Genomic DNA, 23475 nt, shown 5'->3' with positions numbered 1-23475 from the left:
TGTTTTCCCAAGTGACTGTATTGTTTTGTAGTCCCACTGATAATATGTGAGAGAACCATTGCTCTGCATCCTAACCAGCACTTGGAATTGTAGGGTTTATTTATTTTGTTTTTACGGCCTCCTGGAAGATGTGTAGTGATACTCATTGTGGTTTCAGTTTGTATTTCCATAACAGCAAATGATGTTGAGCACTTACTTGCCGTCTGTATATCTTTGATAAAAGTATCTGCCCAAATCTTTGGCTCCTTTCCCCCTCTTGGATTAGTTATTTTATTACTGAATTTGGAAGTTATTTAATATTTTTGATATCAGTCATTTATGTATTTTGCAAATATATTCTCCCAATCTGTGGTTTGTCTTTACATTCTTTTCCAGTCAAGCAGAAGTTTTTTATATTGATGAAGTCCACATTTATGAATTTTTTCCTTTATGAATCTTACTTTTGATGTTGTCCCTTAGTCGTCCCTCTGTATCCACGGGGGCTTGGTTTCAGGACCCCCTCCATACCAAAATGTGCTGATGCTCAAGTTTTATATAAAATGGTGCAATATTTGCATATAACCTACGCACATCCTCCAGTATACTTTAAATCATCTCTAGATTACTTGTAATACCTGATACAGTGTAAATGCTGAGTAAATAGTTGTCAGTGCTTACACTTAATGCTTTCTCAGTCTTTGCAAACACTTTATCACCAACCGGAGAGACCATTTTTGTAGGGACAGCACTAACACTTCCATGGATTTCAGTGTCTTTCTGCCTTATTGTACGAATGCTCGACTCATTCTTATCGATTTCATGGCCCAGTTCGGCACGTGACGTGCCACTTTTTTAGAAGATCTAAAGTTTTTATTTTCTCATCACGAGATAGCATTTTACGCTCTCTCTTAGCCCTTGAGGGATTGTTTTAACCACGTAATTGCTTTTTAGGAACCTTTTTTTTTTTTTTACGGAAACAAAGGGTGCACACAACACAAGCAAGCAAAGGAACGAACGAGATGCGAGGTGAACAGCGCTCAAACAAGTGCTGGAGCGAGATGGAGGATATGTGAAATGGCAGGAGGCTACAGCAGGGGATGCCTACACATCACTTCATTCCTGTGGATTCAGATTCAGGCTCTGCAGGAGGAAATTCAGCTTTTGCTTTCTGGAACTTTTTTTTTCTTCGAATATTTTTGATCTGAGGGTGTTTGAATCCGCAGATGCAGAACCTGCAGATACGGAGGGCCGACTGTAGTCTTTAACTTCAAACCACAAAGACTTTCTCCTAGGATTTCTTCTTGAATTTTTATGTTTAGGCCTATGATCCAGTTTGAGTTTTTTGTTTATGATGTGACATATGGGTTGAGGTTCCTTTTTTTTGGCAGGTAGACATCCAATTGAATTGTTCCAGTGCCTTTTGTTGAAAAAACTATTCTTTTTTCATTGAATTGTCTTTGCACTGTTGTTGAGAATCAATTGACTGTATATGTAAGGGTCTATTTCTGGACCCTGTTCTGTTCTATGAACTACATGTCTGTTCTTTAACAGATACTACATGGTTTCGATTACTGTGGCTTTCATTATGGATATTCCTCTTTCCATTTGTGCTTATTCTTTTCTTTCTTGCCCTCTTTCTGTTACCTCTCAGAACCTCTGATCCTTATTGGCAGCATCCTAGAGACTGTTATTGGAGGGAAAGAAAAAAATCGGTGCTCAGTATGAAAACGTTCTCTCATAATCAAAAATAGTGTCTCTACTCTGCCTCCAGACTCTTCTCTTACGGATGACTGCATCTTCTGTCTCTCCCTGGTCCAGAGTCTCATCTAGCCTCTTTCTAACAGGGATGCTAACACGGTCTACAAGACTGTGTGAGGTAACCCTATGCCCACCTCTCTGAGTTCATATATCACTCTCTCTTAATTTACCCGGGCCACAGCCACATTGGCCTTATTTCTTCTTTCTGGATCACTCCAAGCACGTTCTTGACAGAGGGTTTATGCATCAGCTCTTCTGCCCTCTGGAGTGCCCATAGACCATGTTTTGGCCTGGTCTTAGGCTCATCTCCAAAGTCTCAGCTCAAATGTCATCTCCTGCAAAAGATCTTCCCTGACTGTCAGCTCTCCATAGTAGCTCCATCTCCCAATTCATTCTCTGTCCCATTAGCCTGTTTTATTTCTACATAGCATTTGTCACTTACTTATGTTACATTTGTATGTTATGCTTACTAACTAGGTGAGCAACTGCCTAGAACAGTATGTAGATCATACTTTTCAGTAAATATTTATAAAATAAATATTAATAACTATTAAGTCAATAAACATGCAGTATTTTGTTTATAATATCTGATAAATATTTGTTTAATGAACATATTTCAGTATTTTGGGTTATTTTCTCATTTGGATTTCCCCTCCGCAATCTCTTCCCTCCCCTTGAAATTTTGAGACAAGATTGAGAGAAGGCCTGGACTAGCAGAAAATACACAGTCTTCAGTGCCACATAGTATGGTCTTTGGGATTTCCTTTAAAAGTTTTCTTATCTGTAGAATGCAGGGCTGGAGTTGATAGCCTCAAGTGCTATTTAGTTCTAGCACTGTAAAGTTTTGTAAGCCTGTTTATTTTTATAGTTATGGAATTTTATTTTAAAATTTGAGGTCTTTTTGTGTCACAGCTATTTCTCTAGATTTATCATCTTCCTAGATATATGTTCTTGCCTACAAGGGTAGCTAAAAATAGCAAACATTTATTATTTATTGTGTGTCAGGTAGCATGCTAAGAATTTGCATGCCTTATTTTGTTTAATCCTGACACCAGCCCCACATAGAAGATGCTATTATTATCCAGACTTTACACATAATAAAACCAAAGCTCTGAAAGGGTAAGTAGTTCTCTGAAGACCACACAGGGAGGAAGTGGCAGAACTGGGATCTAAACTTAGACTGTCTGACTTTAGAGCTCAGCATTTAACCGTTATGCCCCACTTGTCCCTTACTTGTTCCCTCAGCTCTGTGCTTTTCTTTCTTTTACACTAGGGTCACTATTCTCTTCATTCTGAGATCCACTGATCGGATTGTCTGTTGTTTAGTGATCAGACCTCAGTGTTGGGAGGAGAGTGAAAATTGGGCAGTTCTTCTCTGTCCTGTAGGGTCGCTATGAGTCAGAATCAACTTGATGGCAATGGGTTTTTGGTTTTGATGCACACACTAATTGGTTGGGCCAAGTTGTCTGAGCTGTATTAATTCCACAGATCAGTTGCATACTCTTGACTCCTATTAGTTTTCTTCCTGAGCTGCCTCAGAAGAAAGCTCAGGCAGTCTACTCCTGAAAAATCAACAATTGAAAATCCTTTGGAGCACAGTCCTACCCTGACACGCATGAGGTCACCATGAGTTGGAGACTTAACTGCAACTGGTGGTGGTGGTGGTGGTGATTGTAACTTACTCTTACACGTAAGAACAAAAAATTCATATGAACACCACTATTAAGGCAGATGTTTTAAACCTAGGTCCTTGGAGCTTCTAGGATTTCATGCTTGGGCATTGGGCTGTCTTTTAGCCCGCCTGAAATGTTTGCAAAATTTTGTATGTGGTGGGTCTGTGGGGGATGGTGTGGGAGAGCTATGTACAATTTTGGAGAAGAGAGTTTATAGACTTCAGATTCACAGAGGCCCCATGTCACAAAAAAGTTTGAGCCTATGCCTTATGGGAAAAGATTATGCAGAATCCTGATATGAAATGATGAAATATTTTGTGGAATCCATGTACAAAAAGTAGTTGTCAGTAGTGGTTGGATATAAGGAGACATTTTTGGATGGTTGTTAAGAAACCTGGAAATTGAGTTTACACTTAATTGAGTTCTAAGTTGCCTTGGGGTGGAGGGGAGTGTTCTTGATAAAGAACTATTGGCGGGTTAAAAAGTAAGCTACATTTTGTTGATATCATCATATATAGTATGGAAAATAAGTTAGCCACACTAAACATTGAAGCTTTAGCTAACAATTAATGATAACAACCACTTAAGAAGAATTAACTGGAGCTAGCAGCTGTTTTCATATAGTCATATCAAAAGAAAATACAGGCAAGTGAATCATACTCTTTAGTATGCCTTTTTTTTTTTTTTTTTTTTTTTTTCAGTTTCTTTTACATAACAAATTCTCTTTAAAGTTTTGAGGCACAGTGATGAATACAAACGGATTGTGGCCTCTTCAGTGGACACAGTTTCAAGGAAGGGATAGACCGATAGATGAATAAATTGTGTTTATGTACCAAGCACCAAGGGAGGCAGAATGGGGTAACAGTTAACCCATGAAGGCAAAGGCAAGGGGTCCGTACAGGCAGCAGTAGGTGAGGAAAGGGGGATGGTGAGGAAAGGGGGATGGTGAGGAAAGGGGGATGGTGAGGAAAGGGGGATGGCAGCTACAGGAGGAGAACACAGGGCCCGTGCCAGGCCAGTGACCATCCAGAGTGTACGTAAATAAGTTAGGACTCATAGGGATCCCCATATGTTTTGGGGGTTTTATCTTTGAAATTATTTCATTACTGTATGACAAGCTGTGTATTCTTTTTCTTGCTTCCATTTCCCCATCTTGAGATAATTTTGTCCTTCCTCCCTGTGAATAACAACTAGTTCATGGAATATAGTAATAATTGCAGACTTAACAAATGATGTAGACTTAATAAGCAAAAGTTAGAGCTAAACCCACACACCCAAACCTTACAGGAAAACTTAAAATGATGCAGTCTTAAACCCTTTTTAAGGTATCTCCATGGCTAGTCTGCTTCTGTGAGTCTTATCTTTTTTTCTTCTTCTCAGTAGATTCATTAAAAAGGGGAGTTTATCTTGGCCCAGGTTGTCATGTGTGACCACTGGGGCAGTGCCACTGATCCAGAAGCAAAGTGGCAGTCATGTTGTATTTTTTTTTTATTTCCCCAGGGTGTTTCTGGGTTGACTCAAAGCAATTTGTAGACACAGCTCTGCACAAATTAATATCTGGGAGAAGAAACAGTTGAGGGAAAAAACAGTCTAAGCTGCTGTCTGCTTCGAGTGAAAGCTCAGAGGTTGTTTTTTGTTTAGTAGCCTCAGAATGACCTGTAAGCAAAGATAGATGTTGAGGCAGACTTCGTTGGTTCTTCCTTGCAGACAGAGACCACCTCCTACCATGCAGGCAGAAACATTCCAGATGCTCTTTCCAGCCTCCCTTACAGCTGGGCCATGGGCCTATGACCCTGTCCAGGTCTAGGAGATAAGAAGATAAGAGAACTGCCCTCCTTTCTGTCCTTGAACATGGTTGTGTGAGGATATCATGTAATGTTTGGAGCTGTGGGGGAGTGGAATATGGGGAAGGCCAGGAGAATCAAAGAGATGTTCACCCAGAGCCTTGACGTTGCCAAGTCACCAAACCAATCCTGGACGTCTTATGTGAGAAATAAAAACGCCTACTATTTAGGCCACTTTTATTTTTTATTTGGCAATTTTATAGCTTGCAGAGGAAATATCTTAACACATACATATGGAGAGAGAGAGGCAGACACACACTCACTCACACCATATAATATCAAACATTGGAAATCAGTTTAAACACCCATGATCTGGGGCTACTTAAGTGAACTCTCATGTGTCTGTACAATAACATACTAGGTAACCATTACAAATGGTATAGTCGAAGCTTTACTTATGGATATAGGGGAATGTTCTTGATGCACATTAAATAGGAAAAGAAGCAGATCAAGCTACCAGATAGCATGTTATATTTGTTTAAAAATGCTTATGTATGCATAGAAAAAATACCAGGTGGACCCGCCAACATTATGATAGTGGTCTTCTTTGGTTGGCAGGATTATGATTGACTTTTGATTATTTTTCTGCCTCTCTTTATTTAACATGATTTTTCTAATTCTAAAAAAGTTATAAAACGGTATTGTAATTTACACAATCATCCCTCTGGCACAGTGCTGCTCTGCACACATAGAGTTGCTGTGAGTTGGAATTGACTTGAAGGCAACCAACAGCAAAAACAACAAGTAAGTGGTACTACCATCCATCCAGTTATTTGAGGCTCAGCTTTACTGGATATCCTGCATTCCTCCTGTTATTCTCACCCCTTTCTCTTCCCATAGCCATGTTCCATCTCCAGAATATACCTCAGCCCCTCTTTGCAATCTGTGCTGCCACAACCCTGATCCACACCATCATTCATCATTATGTTTTGGCTTGAACCCCTGTATTACTTCCTGGCGTGGCCTCTCTCCTTTTGTCCTTGCTGTTCTCAAATCCAGTTGCCACATAGCATTCTGAACTTTAAAAAGTTTTAAGTTATGTCACTCTCTAGTTTACATTCTTATTATTCTTTATAATTGGAGTAGGATAAAGTACTCCACATAGGGGCAAATGGATCAGTGGGGGAAAAGATGGACACTACTAAATATTGCTGGTGAGGACAGTTTTTTATTCTTGTAGAAAAAATGAAGTTGGATCTGTACATCTCATTATACACAGAGGCCAATCCCAGAAGCGTAAAAAGACAGAACTTTAAAACTTTCAGAAAAAAACAAAACAAAAAACCCCAGAAAACGTGTTTTTTTTATCTTGGGTAGAGGATTTCTTAAATGGTTCACAAAAAGCTGAAACCATAAGAAGAAAATTAATAATACTACTCAGCTAAAACTGAAAACATCTGTTCATAAAAGACACCTCAAAGAAAATGAAAAGATAAGCCAGAAACTTCGAGATATTTACAACCCACGTAACCAACACAGGTTTATGATCCAGATTATACCAGTTACAGAGCTACTAAAAGTTCAGCTTAAAAAACAAACAAACAGACCAAAAAAAAAAAACAACCATGGCCTAAAGCTCTCATCATTCTTAAATGACAACCTATACCCCTTACTGTGCATGGTCTGGTTCCCATGGTATTTCTATGCTACCATATTTTCCCCTAGGTTATTGGGTTCCCACCAGGCTTCCTTTGCCTTCATTGGTCACGGTAGGCACCTTTCCTGTTTGCAGCCGCCGATCTCTTGCTTTCGACTTTCTTGCTTCTGGTTCTCTTCTTCCAGTTCTCTGCAAGCCTCTTTCATTCTCCTTCTTCGGGTCTTGGTTCAAAGGTGACTTCCCCCGAGGGCTGCCTCCATTTATTCTTATGAATTAATGATTGCTTACCTCATATGGTAAGTCCTCCCTAGTTGAGAAAGGGTCCTGATGGGGCAGTGAGTGGATGAATCACCGGACCGGATGATGGAAGCTTGTGCTCCAGTCTTGATGCTGGTCCTCTTCTCTCACTGACTTTGACTTTGGGCCTCAGACATGCAGGTGTTGGCCTGGATCAGTGTACTTTAAACTGCAGGTTATGGAACTCGTTCACTCCTCTGCTGTGAAATGAACTCAGGGAGCCATGGCCAACGTTTCTTTCTTTCTTCCCTTTTTTTTTTTAAAGAAATAGAAAATATTAGCGTGTGCTGTGCATTGGTAGAGTTTGGTATTGTTTGTTAAACTTTTGTTTCATTTACAAGTGTGTTCTATGCAGATGCACACGTGCACACACAGGAGTTGTGGTTAGAACGTTGGAACACAACTCCATCTAGATGTCATTGCGCTCAGTTCCTTCTCTAAAGTCCTAAGATCAAATGGTGGGTTACTGAAGAACTTAAAGGAGAATATGCTTTTTAAATGCAGCTTTACTCTTTTAAAGTACCCTGAAGTAACTAAAATAAGCTTTTCTGAGCATAGTCCTGTAGGTTTGTGACTTTAATGACTAAAACTCAACAAAATAAAAGCATGTTTCAATAAGATCATGAATGTGCTCATGTCTCTAAAAATTTCCTTAAGTAGTTTAACCAAGCCACTGGGAAATTGCATTTCTGTTTGCTTAAAAGTACCTTTCTTAATATACTTTGGACCAATCCAGAGACAATTGTAAAATTTCAACAGGATCACTGATGGGAAAGTTAAAAAATCGGCAGTTAATCCCCCCACCCCTGTTTTTTTCTTTGCTGTTATTACTTCTGAAGTTAAACTTCAAGGTAGGACAACCCTTGGAACAAGGCTCCAGATTTGCCTAATTTGCTTGTTACCTGTCTTATCTTTACAGGCCAGTCTAGAGAGCTTGAGGACCCCAGAGATCTGTGGTTTGCTTAGCATGAGAAACTTACCCTTTCGGTGATAATCTTTCTTGGGCTGCTTTAAATGCAGATCTTTACCCTGCAGTAAATCTCGTGTTTTAAGTCATCAGGAATGAGTTATAGATGGACTTAGGTTGAAAAAGTTCATTCCTTTGTTCTTTTTATTCTTGCTTCTTTCCATGTATTTACTTAACCTCTAGCTTTTGCTAGAGATATTATTAAAAGCAAGAACTCCCATCTTTTTGGCAAGAAGGGCAAATCTTTTTCCCCACCCCACAACTACAGGAAAGTTGAAAGAAAATGAACACCATATGCCTGTCAGCTAGATTCATCAGCTGTTAACATTTTGCCACTTTTGCTTTATATCTGGGTATGTGTAAACACACACACACATACTTTTTTCTTTTTTTGCTCTGAGCTGTTTGAAAGTAAGAGGCAGTCATGATGACATTTCACCTGTTAATACTGCCACATGCATCTTCTACGGACAAGGGCATTTTCTTATGTAAGCACAAGGGCATTTTCTTATATAAGCACAATACCATTAATGCATCTGTATGTGCAGTGTATAGTTTGTAATCATTTTTCTAGTTCACCACAAAATGTCTGTAATAGCATGTTTTTCTTCACAGCATTTTTCCCTCAGTCCATGATCCACATTCAGAAATTTCCTTTGTTGTTCGTGTCTCTGTAGTCTTCTTTTATCCAGAACAATCTTCAAACCATTTGGTTTTATGACGTTGGCATTTTGAAGATTCCAGGCCAGCCATGTGGAATATCCCACAATCTGGTTATGTCTGTTTCTGATTATTTTCTCATGCTTAGAGTCTGGTTAATTGTTTTTAGTAAGAACACTACCTTGGTGATATTGTGCATGTCCAGTTCTGTCACAGTGTTGGTGAAGCTAGGTTTGGCCACTCGTTCAGATAGTGACTTCCAGATCTCTTCATTGTGAAGATACTTTTTCCTCTTTGTAATTACTAGGTAATCTGTAGGGTGATACTTTGAGACTGGAAAACCTCCTTCTAACAATTTACCCAGTGGTTTTAGTATCTATTGATAAGTCTGTCTTGTCAGTTCCATACGTTGGAATGATGAAATGGTGATTTCTTAATTCTGTCTTTCCTTAATATTCTGTAAAGAAGAGCTTTTGTGTCAGACCCTGTGTGTGTGTGTGTGTGTGTGAGAGAGAGGGAGAGAATATGGACTTCTGGATACTTTTTTAGTAGCTATCATTTATTAATGTTTATTGTTTGCCAAGCACTGTGCTAAGGCCTTTATGCGCCATCTCATATGATTCTCCCAACAGCCTTGGGAGATAGATTTTACAACTGTTCCCACTTTATACATGATGAAACTGAGGCTCAGAAATGGTAAGTGACTGGTTCTTGGTGACAGACAGTAAGGATTCCATCCTGGTGGCTCTGATGCATGGGCTCGCATTCTTCACCACTTCATCACGATGTACTCCAGAATGTTATCCAGGACCTCCTTTCTCAGACTCAGCCCAACCCCCCCCCCCCCGCATAGGAGCTGAGTCAGGAGAAGTGTCCATACTAAAAGATGCCTTCACAGTCCAAGGAGTCCAGATAAGCCACCGTAATCCCGGGGCCCTCGCCCTGTGCTTGTCGCTCCATCTTAGTCTGTTGCCTCCTCCTTCCAGGCTCCTCTCCAGGTCTGCTGGGCCCTCCCTTGCTTCTCTCCCAGAACGGTATCCCAATTGGGTCAAAGCCTTGAGTTTGAGGGCAGGCTGTGGCTTGGAAACCATTCTCTAGTCCTTGGCCCTAGAATGCCCCACAGGCTGACCTATTCTCTTGGGAGATCAAGGACTCCACTTATGAAAACTTTAAAAAAAAAGTGTTACAATCCTTTATAGTCATTATTCTTTATGATGCTTAAATTGTCTCAGGTTTTACCCCGTGAACCTCTTTAATTGGCTCTTTGTCCTTTTGGTGCATCCTCATAGTCTAGATAGCTTTCTTGCTTTCTGGCATAAGATGGACCAGGCTTATCTTCTACTTTTTTAGAAACCAAGATCTAGGCACAAAGTGTGCTCATTGTTACTGGGAAGTCATTGTTTCTAAAAAAGTTGCATCTTTTTTTGAAGATTCTCCTGCTCTTGATAGCAGAGACGTGAGGGGTGGTGAGCAAGACTCTGCTTTTCTCCCAATTTATGATGCCTGGAATTCCTAGGGACACAAGTGCCTGCAGCTCTGCAGTCACCCAGCTCCTGCTTGATCACCGACCAGTAGTCCCTTGTGGTCAGACAGCTGGGGACGCTAGGTTAAAAAGCATTCCTCCTTTTGCTGACAGAAAAGTAGCATTTCAAAAGACATTTTCTGCAAACTTGATTCCCTCGTAGTCCTTTTCTGCCCTTTGTTCCAAACTTGAAACTCCAAGCAGTAATTATTTGTTACAGAAAATCCAGTAAAAAGCTATTAATACAATTGAGGCTGTGTCTACCACCTCATTGCTGTGTATGTTCAGAAGTAATTACTGGCTATTTTTCAGAATTAAATTATCTTAATGGAGTACTTACATGCCTAAGTTTAAAGGTCACTCCTTTTAATGTTTAATCTCTTGAACGGCCCCTCAAGAGAACAGAAAAAAGAAATAGAGTTTTTATTTTGTATTGTGGTTTGGGATAAGTTTTTTTTTTTTTTAAATGAAATTAGGCACCTAAAGATAGTAATGGTCTTAGGCAGCTCAGTGAGAAGACTTTTTCCAAGATACAGATTTTCTGTGTAGGTGTTTCTCAGTTATGGTTATGTAAGAATGCATTTATTTTAATGTTTAATTGATAATTTAGTCTTTGCCCCTCCTCTTTGGTTCTTTGGCTTGGTTGTTTTTTTGTTTGTTTTCTTCTTCTGAAGTCGGCATATTTTAACCTGCTGGTTTGTAATTACCTCGGGCAGTGATTTATCTTAAATTATTTTAGTAACAAGTCAGTGTTGAATATGTACTGTTAATACACATTTCCCTTCCTTCAGTCTTCAAAAAGCAAGAGGTTTTATTTTCTTAGTGTGAATATAGGTACAGTAGTGAACCTTTGCAGGTTAATTGCTCTTTAATTAACAGACTGGGCAGAGATCACAAAACAGCATTATCACTCTTGGGAAGCATCAGCGAGATTTCGCTGTAGCATAGGGCTGCTCTACTCCCAGCTCCATACGTAATATCAAGAGAAACCTGACTCCTGTTCGAGGGAGCCTGCTTTGAGTTTGCTTCTGTTGATAAGAAGCCTTGATAGAAATTTGATATTGGATGAATTTTAAAGCCTTTTTTAATTTTTTTTATTTTAATGGAGTGAAAAGTGAAATTCGCTTTATCTGTTGGTGACTTATTTAAAGAAGATGGCCTCTTATGATGTGTTTTATTAACCAGTCAGGGGTCATTGAGTTCATTGTAACTCATAGTGACCCCATGTGGCAGAGTAGAACTGCCTCATAGGGTTTTCTAGGCTGTAATCTTTAATGGGGGAAGATTGCCGGGTCTTTTTCCTATAGAGCCACTGGGTGGGTTCGAACCACCAACCTTTTGGTTAGCAGCTGAGCGCTTAACCATTGAGCCACTAGCGCTCCTGATCAATCTAGCACTCTAGTTATAGGATAGTTGTATATTCCTCTAAGGTGTAACTTACAGACACGCTTAAAAATGACCAGTACATGCAAAAAGTGGACCGTTTAACTGATTTAAACATTGTAAAATCTACTATAGTATTTCATTACATCTGTCTTATTTTTTATCATACATTTTGGTGACTTATTTAATCCTGCTTTTATCTTACAGTTTTTTATATTTTAAAAACACTTGATAAAAATTGCTTATTTCTACAAGAGGCTCTACTGAGAGTGTGCTTTTTTGTTTGATATTCTTCGCGTATAATGGATGACTTAAAAAATGTCATAAACTAGCATTTACGGTAGCCGAGTAGCCTCTATGGGCAGTAGTGGTTCAGTGGTAGAATTCTCACCTTCCATGCAGGAGACCCAAGTTTTATTCCCAGCCACTGCATCTCAAGCACAGCCATTCCTCATCTGTCAGGGGAGGCCTGCTTGTTGCTATGATGCTGAACAGGTTGAAGTGGAGCTGACTAAGACAGACTAGGAAGAAAGGCCTGACAGTCTACTTGCAAAAAATCAGCCAATGAAAATCATGTTAATTTCTTAGTTTTGATAAAAGGTATCTATTGTTGTTTTGGAAAGCAGGGAATAACTATTAGTTAAAGAAGCATTTTACTATCCATAACACTAGTCCCACTATGTGCCGGGAACTGAGCTAGGTGCCAGAGGTACGAAGAGGCAGTAGAAATATAAGGAATTAGTTGAGAATTAACAGGACACGGTGATTACAAATATAGATATAGGAGCACAGAGGAAAGACAAATGGTTGGTGATTGATATCTTGAGCCAGTGGGGTTGCTTATGGGTTTCGTGTGAAACACGTTCGTTTTCTGGTAATGACGGATTGCCAAGTGGAATTGTTTGGCAAGAAGTTAGAGCCAGGGTTACTGGAGCTTGGGAGGGAGATGTGGGAGTCATTTGTGTAAAGGTGGGTGATGCCAGAGAAGAGCAGATGGTTTAGGACTCTTCCTATTTAGTGAGCAAAACAAAACAAAACAAAAAAAAAACAAACCTGTTGCTGTCAAGTCGATTCTGACCCATAGCAACCCTACAGGACAGAGTAGAACTGCCCTATAGGGTTTCCAAGGCAGCAAATCTTTGTGGAAGCAGACTGCTACATCTTTCTTCCGCAGAGCGGTTGGTGGGTTCGAACTGCCGACCTTTCAGTTCGCAGCTGAGCACTTTGACTGCTGTGCCATCAGGGCTCCTTATTTAGTGAGCAAGTGAGGAAAAAGCCAAGAGGAAATACAACGGGAGCATTCAAAGAGGTAAAACTAGGCCCTTGGTGATCATGGCCGTCTTACTGAAGCAGGTGGGGGGGGGGGTCTCAGCAAGGAAGATATGCTGACTATGGCTTCAGATGTTCAGAAAAAAAGAAAACGGTGAAATCTTGAAATAACTGCTGTCCGAGTAGTCATCACTTTTGTGGGAATGGTGAGTGGGCCTGGAATCCAGATTACAGTGGATTAAGGGGTGAGTGTATGGCGCGGAGGGCTTGTTGAGAAGTTGAGGCAGCAGGTTTAGATTAGTTTTTACAGAGGTTTGGCTGTGTGAAGACAAGAATATATATGTAGGGCAGTAGCTGAAGAGGGCAAAAGAAGGTTGCTTTAATTAAATTTAACAAATATTTATCAAGTGCCCGTTAATGTGCAAGGCACCGTTTTAGGAGCAACGGAGGACAAAAAAAGTGATTAAAATATAGTGTGTGTGTGTGTGTTTTTTTTTTTTGCCCCCCTGAAAAAATGCTAACTCATGTTCTTTTGATGTTAGATAGGCAATTAGTCTTAAACAACGTGTTGGGGGGAAAAGAAAACACCAAATCGTTTGTCGTCAAGTTGATTCCGATTCATAGCGACCCTATAGCGATACAGTATTACAATCACTGGGACAAAACCAGTGGCGGAGAGGACAACTGAGGATGGTGGAGTGGAGTTGGAGAGTTGAGGGGGTGGTGAAATGGAGAAGGGAAGAGACGTGATGTACCATGTACTGGTGGGGAGGGTCAGCATTAGAAGGGAAAGGGGCCCTTCTTCCTCTACGATGGGGATAAAGGAAGGAAAGGATAAGGTAGTTTTTTGAGCTCTTTTGAGGTAGAATAGAGCCAAGTGAGGATCCCAAGAAGTCTTCTCTGTGAATGTCACGTGTGACAAACCGGCTGCGACCATATTTCCTGCCTCTGAGAAATCCCTGGTCGAATGGAAAAATGAGACTGTGTACTGCTTATTTTTTGTCCTGTGAGAGAAAAAGAATAAAAGGGATCATCTGGATCATTGAAGGTATCAAAGATACTGCTTTTGGCTGAGTTTTTTTTTTAAACTTATACCATACAAATGTTTCAGTGCCTACAGTTTGCTAGGGTTTGGGTCAGATGCAGCATCTCACAGAGCTTAGGATCTAGGAAAGGAAATGAGAGAAGGAGACACATATGCAGGCCCTTAATAAATGCTTGCCAGTTGAACTCTGACCTGAGATAAAAAGACTCCGTGCCTCACTGGCACGCATGAAGTGTTAGGGGAATTTAGAGGAGAAAGAGAATTGGAGCAATTTTCTGGCTATTTCAGTTCAACAAGGTTTTGAAATAAATGTGCTATATATTTACCTAAAACCCGTTGCCATTGAGTTGATTCCAACTCATAGCGACCCTATAGAACAGAGTAGAACTGCCCATAGGATTTCCGCGGAGCAGCTGGTAGTTTCAAACTGCTGATCTTTTGGTTAGCAGCTGAGCTCTTAACCACTGTGCCACCAGGGCCCCTACCTAAAGTCCGTGTTTTATTTCTCTTCTTTATAGATGTTACTTTCTACACATTTAGAAAATACAATTGTGTGCTCATACTTTTTGAGCATCACTAAATAACAGTGCATAAGGAATTATGAACACAGTGTTGACCACTCGTATGAAGAAATACATTATTTTGAACTACCTAGTTAAGTAAAGCCTCAGCAGGACTTGGAGAATGGGAGTTGGTATTTGGAGTATCTGGATCACTGCCCCGGTTTTCCGTTTTGTGTACGTAAACTTGCCTTAAAGGTGTTAGTACTTTATTTTATTGACTGTATTTTAAGTGCATATAGCCATAAAATAGGTGCAAGTCAAAAGGAGGAAAGAACTAATCAATGCTATACTTTGACTTTTATAGTCCAAATCAGGAAGAAGGGGGAGAGGAAGAAAATAAAAGCAGTTTGGAGAGAAGAAAAAAAATTTTTTTTGAAGTATTTCATTTAAAAAGAAAAACATTTCAAGATCCTTCTTATAAGAATAATTTCAATTCCTTTTCAGCGAATTTGTGAAATCTGTTTGGAAAGAAATTTATAGAAGGATCTATTTGCCTTTTATAGGTTAGGCTTGAAAAGCGATTGATTTAAAGGCATGACCTGAAATGTTGTCATTATAGAAGTTAGTCTGAGAATTACTCAACACTTGTTCTCAGAGAATATTGTTAAACAGAGTTTTGCGTTGGAAGGATTCCTGTTGAGGGATATATTTAACTTAACGTCCCCCTTTCACCTCCTCTTCCTCCTCCTCCTCTTTCCACTCAGAAGCAGCAACAAGGCCTGCCCACAGCAGTTCCTACAGCAGAGCTTGATGCAGCCTCGGCTGAGGTCAAGCACTCCCATTCCAGCCTCTCGAGGGCTTTCTTTCTGTGTTGGCAGAGTGCTGGTAAAAATGACTTTAAACTCTTGTCAGCACAGTTACTGGTGCATGCATCACAGTCCCACTCAAATAAACCTGTCACAACACAGAGTTGGCCGCTAGAGAAGAGTACAAGGGCAGGCCTCTAGCTTTTCATTCGAGCATCACTAAACGTGCACAGAGTGCCCAATTATTTCAGCATTATTGAGCAAGCCTACAGGAGAACCCAAGCCTTGCTACATTAGATTTTCCTTAGTAATTTGCTCAAGTACCGCTGAGGACACTTAAAGGGCTTAAAACGGTGGCTGCAACCAGTTTCCTTTTCTGGGTTGTTAATTCAGGTTTTCTCTTTCAAATTAACTCTTGCCGCATGCTGTGCAGCTGGTTCTGGGAGGACTGTTTAACACTGATTTTCTCAATTTTTTTTTTGTTCGACATAACCGCTTTAACAGTTATTCACGTATATGTTTTGATTAGAGATGTATGATAGCAAGGTCTTATTTTTTTTGAGAACAGACTACAGATGCTTCGTGAAAGAAATCTATGTTAGCTGTTAAAAGTTTTTTAGATAATCTCCCAATTTTAAAATTAAGTTATTTACTCTGCATATGCAAAATCCCCAAATCTAAGTAAGAAGGAGAGTGTTTATCAACTGTGCAACTCTTTCCCTCCCCTTTTAAAAATATATATGTTAGGGATAAGTCCTTCCTTCACGAGTGCTGGATTTTTGATTTCATTATGTATTTGTACCTCCGTTCCCTGTATGTTTGGGAGGGAGTGGATATAGGGGACATATTCAATATCTGTGTCTAATTTTTCACAGCAGCAACAACTCCAGGCCCAGCATTTATCACATGGACATGGTCTGCCGGTACCTCTGACTCCACATCCTTCAGGCCTTCAGCCCCCTGCTATTCCACCCATCGGTAGCAGTGCCGGGCTTCTGGCCCTCTCCAGTGCCCTGGGAGGCCAGTCCCACCTTCCAATTAAAGATGAGAAGAAACACCATGACAATGATCACCAAAGAGGTGAGAGATTCTCTCAGGATGTCAACCTAATAGTACCTACCTGCTGCTGAAGGTGGGTTCTGGATACCGTGATTTATTCTGTCTCTGAATTTAATTTTACCAGTGACTAAACAAAGGATTTCTGCTGGAAGGTAAATTAATTATTGGAAGCAGTCATTTGCCAAATGATACCCTAGCAGTTGGTAAGAGCTAATGCACTCCCCAAAGGCAAAGGGCCTGTTTCCTGATTGTTGCTTTTGATCCCTTGCTGCCTTCTATGTTCCCAGTCAGTAATGAAATCCCAAGATGCTCTGTGTTTAAAACAGTGAGTTATATTAATAACTAATGTTGACTTAGTCTGTTTTGGGGAAAGACTTCATGATAAAGGCTCACTTGATGTTTAGTATAATCAATTATTAGTTTTAAATCAAATCAGCCTATATAGTGCAGTAAAAATCTCACAAGAAAACAATTTTAGTAGTCTTGGTAATTGAGAAGGTGCAGCCCAAATTAATGAAATTTGTTGGTTTTAACTACTTCTCTCACCCCGTCTGTTAAGAAGCATGAAATTAACTCGTTTCTTCCTATAAGACTAACACAATTGTTTATGCAAATAATTGATTTAAAGGCCAGTTGTGCTCCTTCTAGATTGGTTTCCTCCCTCCTCTAAAGTAGATGATATTGCAGAGACATTTTGGTGTGACTAAGTGTCTATATGGTGCTTACTAGGCATTTTTATTAGCTAATGGCAGAACAGCAAATGAAAGTCTCTCCCAGTGTTCCACTGTGGGAATTTACTTAGCGCCTGGGTGGTTCATTGGTTTGAAGCGTGTGGTTCAGAGTTAAAAGCTCATATCTGCTCCTGTTTCACAGTGTCATTCCTGTGAATTATAATCTTGGGTAAATGATTTTTATCACATAAGCATAAATCTCCCATCCCTGATATTGGAAACACTGTAATATTTGTCATCGAGTTATCTTAATGCTGTAGTACGGGGCTGAGGCATGATTATAAACAGTTTTATAAGTGGAAAAGTTGGTAAGGAGTATAAATAATATGAATATCCACCTTTAGGTCTTCTGAAATTGCATCAAAGGTAGATTGGCACTTAGTAAATCTGAGTGAGTAGTATTAATAATTAACTTTACAGCAAAATTAACATCTATGCAATTTATTATTTAGCAGAGATCAGGTATGATAAATGTATGCTTTTGTGTAAACTAACTAGTACTTTTTTCTTTTTTTCCTTTTTCCCAACACCACTTCTGCTTGTGTTGCTGCTGTTTTGCCTGTAGACAGAGACTCCATCAAGGTAGGACTCTGATTCACAGATGAAGGGATGGCTTAAAAGGGCTCTAAGTGGTTTGAATAAATCTAATATTGGATTCTTTGAGATTTAGAGAATGATTTGCTGGGCTTCTGAAAATAATGGTTAACTGCATTTTGGGATTACTCTTAGGTGTGTGGTTGAGATTTTTGAAAATATGGTCCCATTTCTCTCTCAGAATGAGATTTATAGACCAAGATTGCATCATAAGAACTGTCTTGGATTGCTCATTTTATTATGTCTCGCCATATGGAAAAGAGTAGCTGCTTTTCTTTGATTAGGCCTTGGCTGTAAGATAAATAGGAAGTAAACAAATTGCTTTATATGGAAATACATACTAGTCTCATATTTTGGAAAACAGTTCCATCCTATGAAACTGTATCAGAACCTTTAAGTCTGACAGCATTTTTCGTTATCAAAAAGAATTTTTTTTTTTTTCCCCTAAAAAATAATGTCTTGGTTTCCAGTATAGTGATTCATTCTTCTTAGGTTTTGAGTCTGTCTTCTCTGCCTTCTCTGTTGCTTTATAGACAAGTTGCAGGGAGGGAAGAAAAGGGTTTAGGACCTAATAACTTGGATATGTTTGTCTTAAACAACAGAATGTGATGTTCTAAGGATAACCTGAGTTTATTTAGTAAGCAAACAAGAAAAACAGGTTACCAGGACAAGAAGGAAAAATAGTAAAATATGAAAATTGCCTTAATCACTTTGAGCCAGGCACAATGTAAATATCAAAACCTTATGCCATTGTATTAAGTAGACATCAGAAGGAAAGGACAGTTTTCAAACATTGGCCAACATTGCTGTGAATTCTTTTTCTCGTATTTTTCAACAGTTGAATGTTTTGGAGAGTGGGTAGTTGTATCTGTTACAGTTTTACTGAAGCTGTGTATATGAAAACTACAGTCTTCTCCTGGGACCACCTGTGCTGTCACTTTCAGTGCCTCTTTACTCTGTGTCCTTATACAATAAAAGGATATTAGGATTTTTTTCCCCAAAGCCTATAAATAATGGCAAACAGAAATTAACTGTATGTATTGTTACCCTCCAAGAATCTTTGTAATATGAAAGGGCATCTGCCTAACTATATAAATGTCAACATTTACGTTTGGAACCGCACACACTGAATTGTTTAATTACACATTTACAGTTGTGTATTTTTGTTGTATAATATGCATATCGATACTTAGATTAAAAAGCATTCTTAGTCAGAGTGTAGTAAATGTTCCACACATGTGTACTTAGGAAGGAGTAAGTAAATGAAGTGACCAGGATTAGCTGATTGCAGCCCTTGGGAAGCCTGTCTAGTTATTCTGAGGTTATAGTATAAACATTCCCTGCTTTCTTATGATAAATACATACCTTTAGGCAGGTTAGTGAACTAAACAAAAGCCTCCTGTCATGCCCCACTCCCAGAAGGCTGTGAAAATATTTACACTCCATTGCACCCTTTTGTGTCAGTTACGTTTTTTATTTCCTCACGCAAGAGTAGGGTATATTTTGAAGTCATCTATAATCATCCCGAGTGAGTCTGGGAGTGTCTGTATAACTAGAAGCCAGGGGAAAAAGCAGAAGGAAAGAGGTGTATGATTTTTGCCTTGATTTATTAGAGAATGTTAATTATAAATAGATGTTTTTGTTGGGTGCAGTTCTCACATTTGAAGTTGTGTTGTGTCCGATTTAGGGCTGTCCTCCTGCTTTGCACGGTGAGGTGGTTTGCTAATTTTCTTCAGTGTTTTCAGTGATGCTCAGAGAAGCAGTTAGTTGCTTGTTTCATCGATCACCCTCGTCCTCCTGTAAGTGGCTCCTGGTTAAGAGGGGCTTTTTATGATTGTCTGCTGTGGACTCTAGATGGTTTTTATCAGCCAGAGCATGCCAGTTGCCTGCAGCTGGAGTCGAGCTTGTATGGAATAATTTATTCATGCAGGATAATGCTCCTTAACATTTAACAGGTAATGAACGTGACATAAATTTCCTTCTTGCTTTTAATTTTTCCCTTTCCTCTTTTAATGTGCAAACAGGCAGCTCTGGTACTCTAAATAATAGGTAATTTTTGGCCATCTGTCAAAAGGAAATTTCAATACAAATTTAAATTAATGGTGCCTGAAATTTTTTATAGCTCCTCTAAAAGCTTCTAATGTGCAGAAAATTCAGAATCTGCTGGTAGTAATTAGTGTTGCATGTAATGAGGACATGGGCAATGTTATACAGCCCCAGTGTAACATTTTGATATGGTAGCAAAATTTTGATTTATACAAGGTTGTGGATGGGTTTAATTGTGAGAGACACTTTAAAATGTTTTCTTGATGTTATGGATTATTAAACAGGGCAGATTTCAGAATCGCTCTTAAAAAATGTAGATTTAAACTTACTGTAAAGATTCAGGTAATTAAGGAGCTTTATTTTTAAGTATCAGGTAAAATGAAAGACATTCACTTGTTAAATTATTGGGCTCTTTCTCTCCCTTTCCTTTCTTGGAAGTTGTATGGCCACTAAGCCACATGCTATTAGAGTCAGGTTAGCCTAGTAGCTTTATTGATTGTACTTTCTGTAGCTCCAGTAACCAAGTTCACTCCTGAACTTCGTATTTGCAGACCAGTACCTGAAGTTTTTCAACAAGGGTGGAGAATGTAAATATGGACCTAAAGGAGAGAGCCCTGTAGGAGCCCAAGAATCAACTGGTGATGAGAAACTAGAATGGTGCAGTGTTGTAGGGCTGTTGAAGTGAGGAGCCATGGCGCCTGCAACCTTCCTTACTTGTTATTTGACTCTCTGGTGACTCCGTGTGACTGTCAGATTTGGGGGCTGACAAAAGCAAGAAACAAACCATGCATCCACCTTCGCCCTTATTGGTAGCATAGAAAGCCCAAGTTTAGTTCTCCAAAAGGACCCCAAGACCTGATTCCTACTTTTATTTTCTGAGTGGGGGCTCTCTCACCATCTTTTGGAGCATTGAGAACTGTTTCTCTCATCTCTTGAAAAAACATAACCAAGGAAACATCTTTGGAGGTGAGGGACCTGCCCACTACCCGTCCCTCCCACTGAGGGCTGATGAGTAAAAGTTGTTCTCCAAAGAGGTGGGCTAGGAGGACATGCCACATGCTGCCCCTAGCTTCCCTGTTGCTGGAGGTACCAGTTCTGAAGAGGAGTTAGCTGCCTCTAGTTCCTCACATGTCTCTCCAGTTTTTTCAGCTGAGTGACTGAAATGAGGGTAATGATTCAGAGCTGTAAAGGCCAAATTGCCTAAAATTTCATGTAGGGATCTGAGATTGAGAAATTAGTCTTATTACTCCCAAATGTCTGCACAGTTCTGATACCATCTGGTAAAAAAATAGGCACTGAAATCAAAACCAATTTAAATACACAGTCATGCACTGATTAACATCCATGATACATTCTGTGAAACAGGACGTTATGTGATTTGGACGTTATGCAAACACCATATTACAGGCAGCTCCTGGGTCACGAGCGTCTGACTTACAGGCAACTCATATTTAAGAATGGACTGCCATGAAACCTATTACATTAAAAATTTGAGTTGAATACAATGATTGGTAATAATGAATGCATGCACTACTTTGTGATGCCCATGAAAACATTCGAGGTATGGAAGTGTTTCTTAAAGTGTTTTATATACATAGAAAGGCAAAGTACATGCTGTATACTAAGACAAACATTTGACTAACTGACGCTAAATAAGAATCATATGTACTGTTTCTGACTTACCTACAAATTCGACTTAAAGACAGACTTAGGAACAGAGAACAGATCTCATTTGTAACCTTGGGACTGCCTGTGTAACCTTATGGGACCACGGACATATGTGTGATCGGACATTGCCCGAAGGGACGTTATGTGGCGCATAACTAGTGAAATTCACAGTCATCAAATATTTAATTAGCTGTGTGACCTCTCCCAAGTTAATATCATTGTGCACACATTCATAGCTTCATAGAGTCTTTTTTTTAATATATCTACATGGTCCTCTTGTTTTCTATCCTGTGGCTTACCCAGTAACCTCCTCAAGTCAGGCACATGAAGGGTTTGCCATTTATAGCTGTAAAATATAGCATGAATACCAATTTTTTTTCTGTAAGTGGCATTTTTATTTTTTATTGTTTCATTGAAATGTCTTCCCCAAAATGCTGTATGCATGCATCATCAAAGAGTATGATCCTTTTTAGTTACTTATGCCTTGGCAAATTGATCTCCAGAAACACTGCATCAATTTAAAATGCCAAATGTAATGTTTGTCTGTGTTTCCACCCAATCCATCAATATTGAACTTTATAATTTTTGCTAGTAGAGTATAATGAGTATGGATGGTGCACTTAATTTTTTTATTTATACATTATTTTTCAAGCTGCATACTTTTCGATCTGTACGTCTACTGTGTTTTTTTTGTTTTGTTCCTTACGTGATTTCATAATGATTCATTTCTTAATTGTGTTTAAGACAATGCCTGTTCATTTTGCACCATCTATATTTTGGTGTTTATTCCATATAGAAGACTAAAACATTGTACATTGCTTTCCTTCTTGCCTCTCCCATTTATTCTCTGTTGGTAGTATAGGTATGTCAGTGGAGAATTAGACCAAGGCTGTTTTTTTTGTTCAAATTGAAGTGTATGATTCAGGCCAAAAAAGCACTTTTGTCTCATAAGTTGGGTGTTACAGGTGAAGGTGGGTTTTTAGCCTGAATTAACAGAATGATTGCTACTGTTTGCCACTTCACTTTACAAATTAGGACTTAATGGTCAAGGTTCTATTCTAGGATCTTGTGCGACTTACGTGACTTTTTTCCCCCCTGCTGCTTTTCATGTCTGAAATGAATAGTAATCTGAAAGGGGTGTGCTTTTACTATTTTTAATCTTTTGAAGTGTCCTATGTGGAGAAAAAAAAACCAAAACCACACCCACTGCCATTAAGTCGATTTCGATTCATAGTGACCCTGTAGGACAGGGTAGAACTGCCCCATAGGGTTTCCAAGGCTGTAAATCTTCCTGGAAACACACTGCCACATCTTTCTCCTGAGGGAGCAGCTGGTGGGTTCGAACCAGCAACCTTTTGGTTAGGAGCCAAGTACCTAACCACTGCACCACCAGGGCTCTTTATGTGGAGAGTGGCAGAGAAGAAACCAGTTGAGGAGGAATGGGGCTAGCTATTAGGAGAGGGGATAAACAGATGGCCCAGGCAATTTTGTTTTTATCCCCCCACCCCAACACACATACAGAAACATAGACACTCACTCACACTCCTTTAAAATAGGACCAATTCACTACTGAAGAACAAGAATAAAGTTAGAGGACTCACAGTACCTGACTTCAGAACCTCCTATACAGCTACAGTAGTCAAAACAGCCCGGTACTGCTACAACGACAGATGCATTGACCAGTGGAACAGAATTGAGAACCCAGATGTAAATCATACACCTACGGTCCCCTGATCTTCGACAAGGGCCCAAAGTCCATCAAATGGGGAAAGGACAGTGTTTTTAACAAATGGTTGGCAAAACTGTATATCCATCTGCAAAAAAATGGAACAGGACCCATACCTCACGCCATGTACAAAAAGTACTTCAAAATGGATCAAAGATCTGAATATAAAACTCAAAACTATGAAGTTCATAGAAGCAAAAATAGGACCAACACTTCTGGCCTTAATACACGGCATTAACAGGATACAGACCATAACCATCAATGCACAAACCCCCAAAAATAAGCTAGATAACTGGGATCTTCTAAAAATCAAACACGTATGCTCTTCAAAAGACTTTACCAAAAGAG

The 23475-nt window shown here is 39.4% G+C and overlaps 1 protein-coding gene across 3 annotated transcripts in view; it reads left to right on the top strand.

Moving 5' to 3' along the window:
- LOC101345649 (transducin-like enhancer protein 4) overlaps positions 1–23475 on the top strand; it is a 175191-nt gene that overhangs the window by 76077 nt on the left and 75639 nt on the right. For 2 of the 3 annotated variants that reach the window (XM_023737727.1, XM_012557530.2), the window contains 2 exons: positions 16179–16383; positions 17659–17675. In XM_023737727.1, the coding sequence (XP_023593495.1) occupies positions 16179–16383; positions 17659–17675 (222 nt within the window). The remainder of the gene's footprint in view (positions 1–16178; positions 16384–17658; positions 17676–23475) is intronic. The other variant, XM_004383275.2, reaches the window with a different exon arrangement.

Source organism: Trichechus manatus, unplaced genomic scaffold, assembly GCF_000243295.1.
Source record: "Trichechus manatus latirostris isolate Lorelei unplaced genomic scaffold, TriManLat1.0 scaffold00107, whole genome shotgun sequence".
In the NCBI taxonomy this organism is placed as follows: domain Eukaryota; kingdom Metazoa; phylum Chordata; class Mammalia; order Sirenia; family Trichechidae; genus Trichechus; species Trichechus manatus.
The sequence above is the reverse complement of the archived record's forward strand: the minus strand, read 5'-3'. Positions and strand labels throughout refer to the sequence as shown.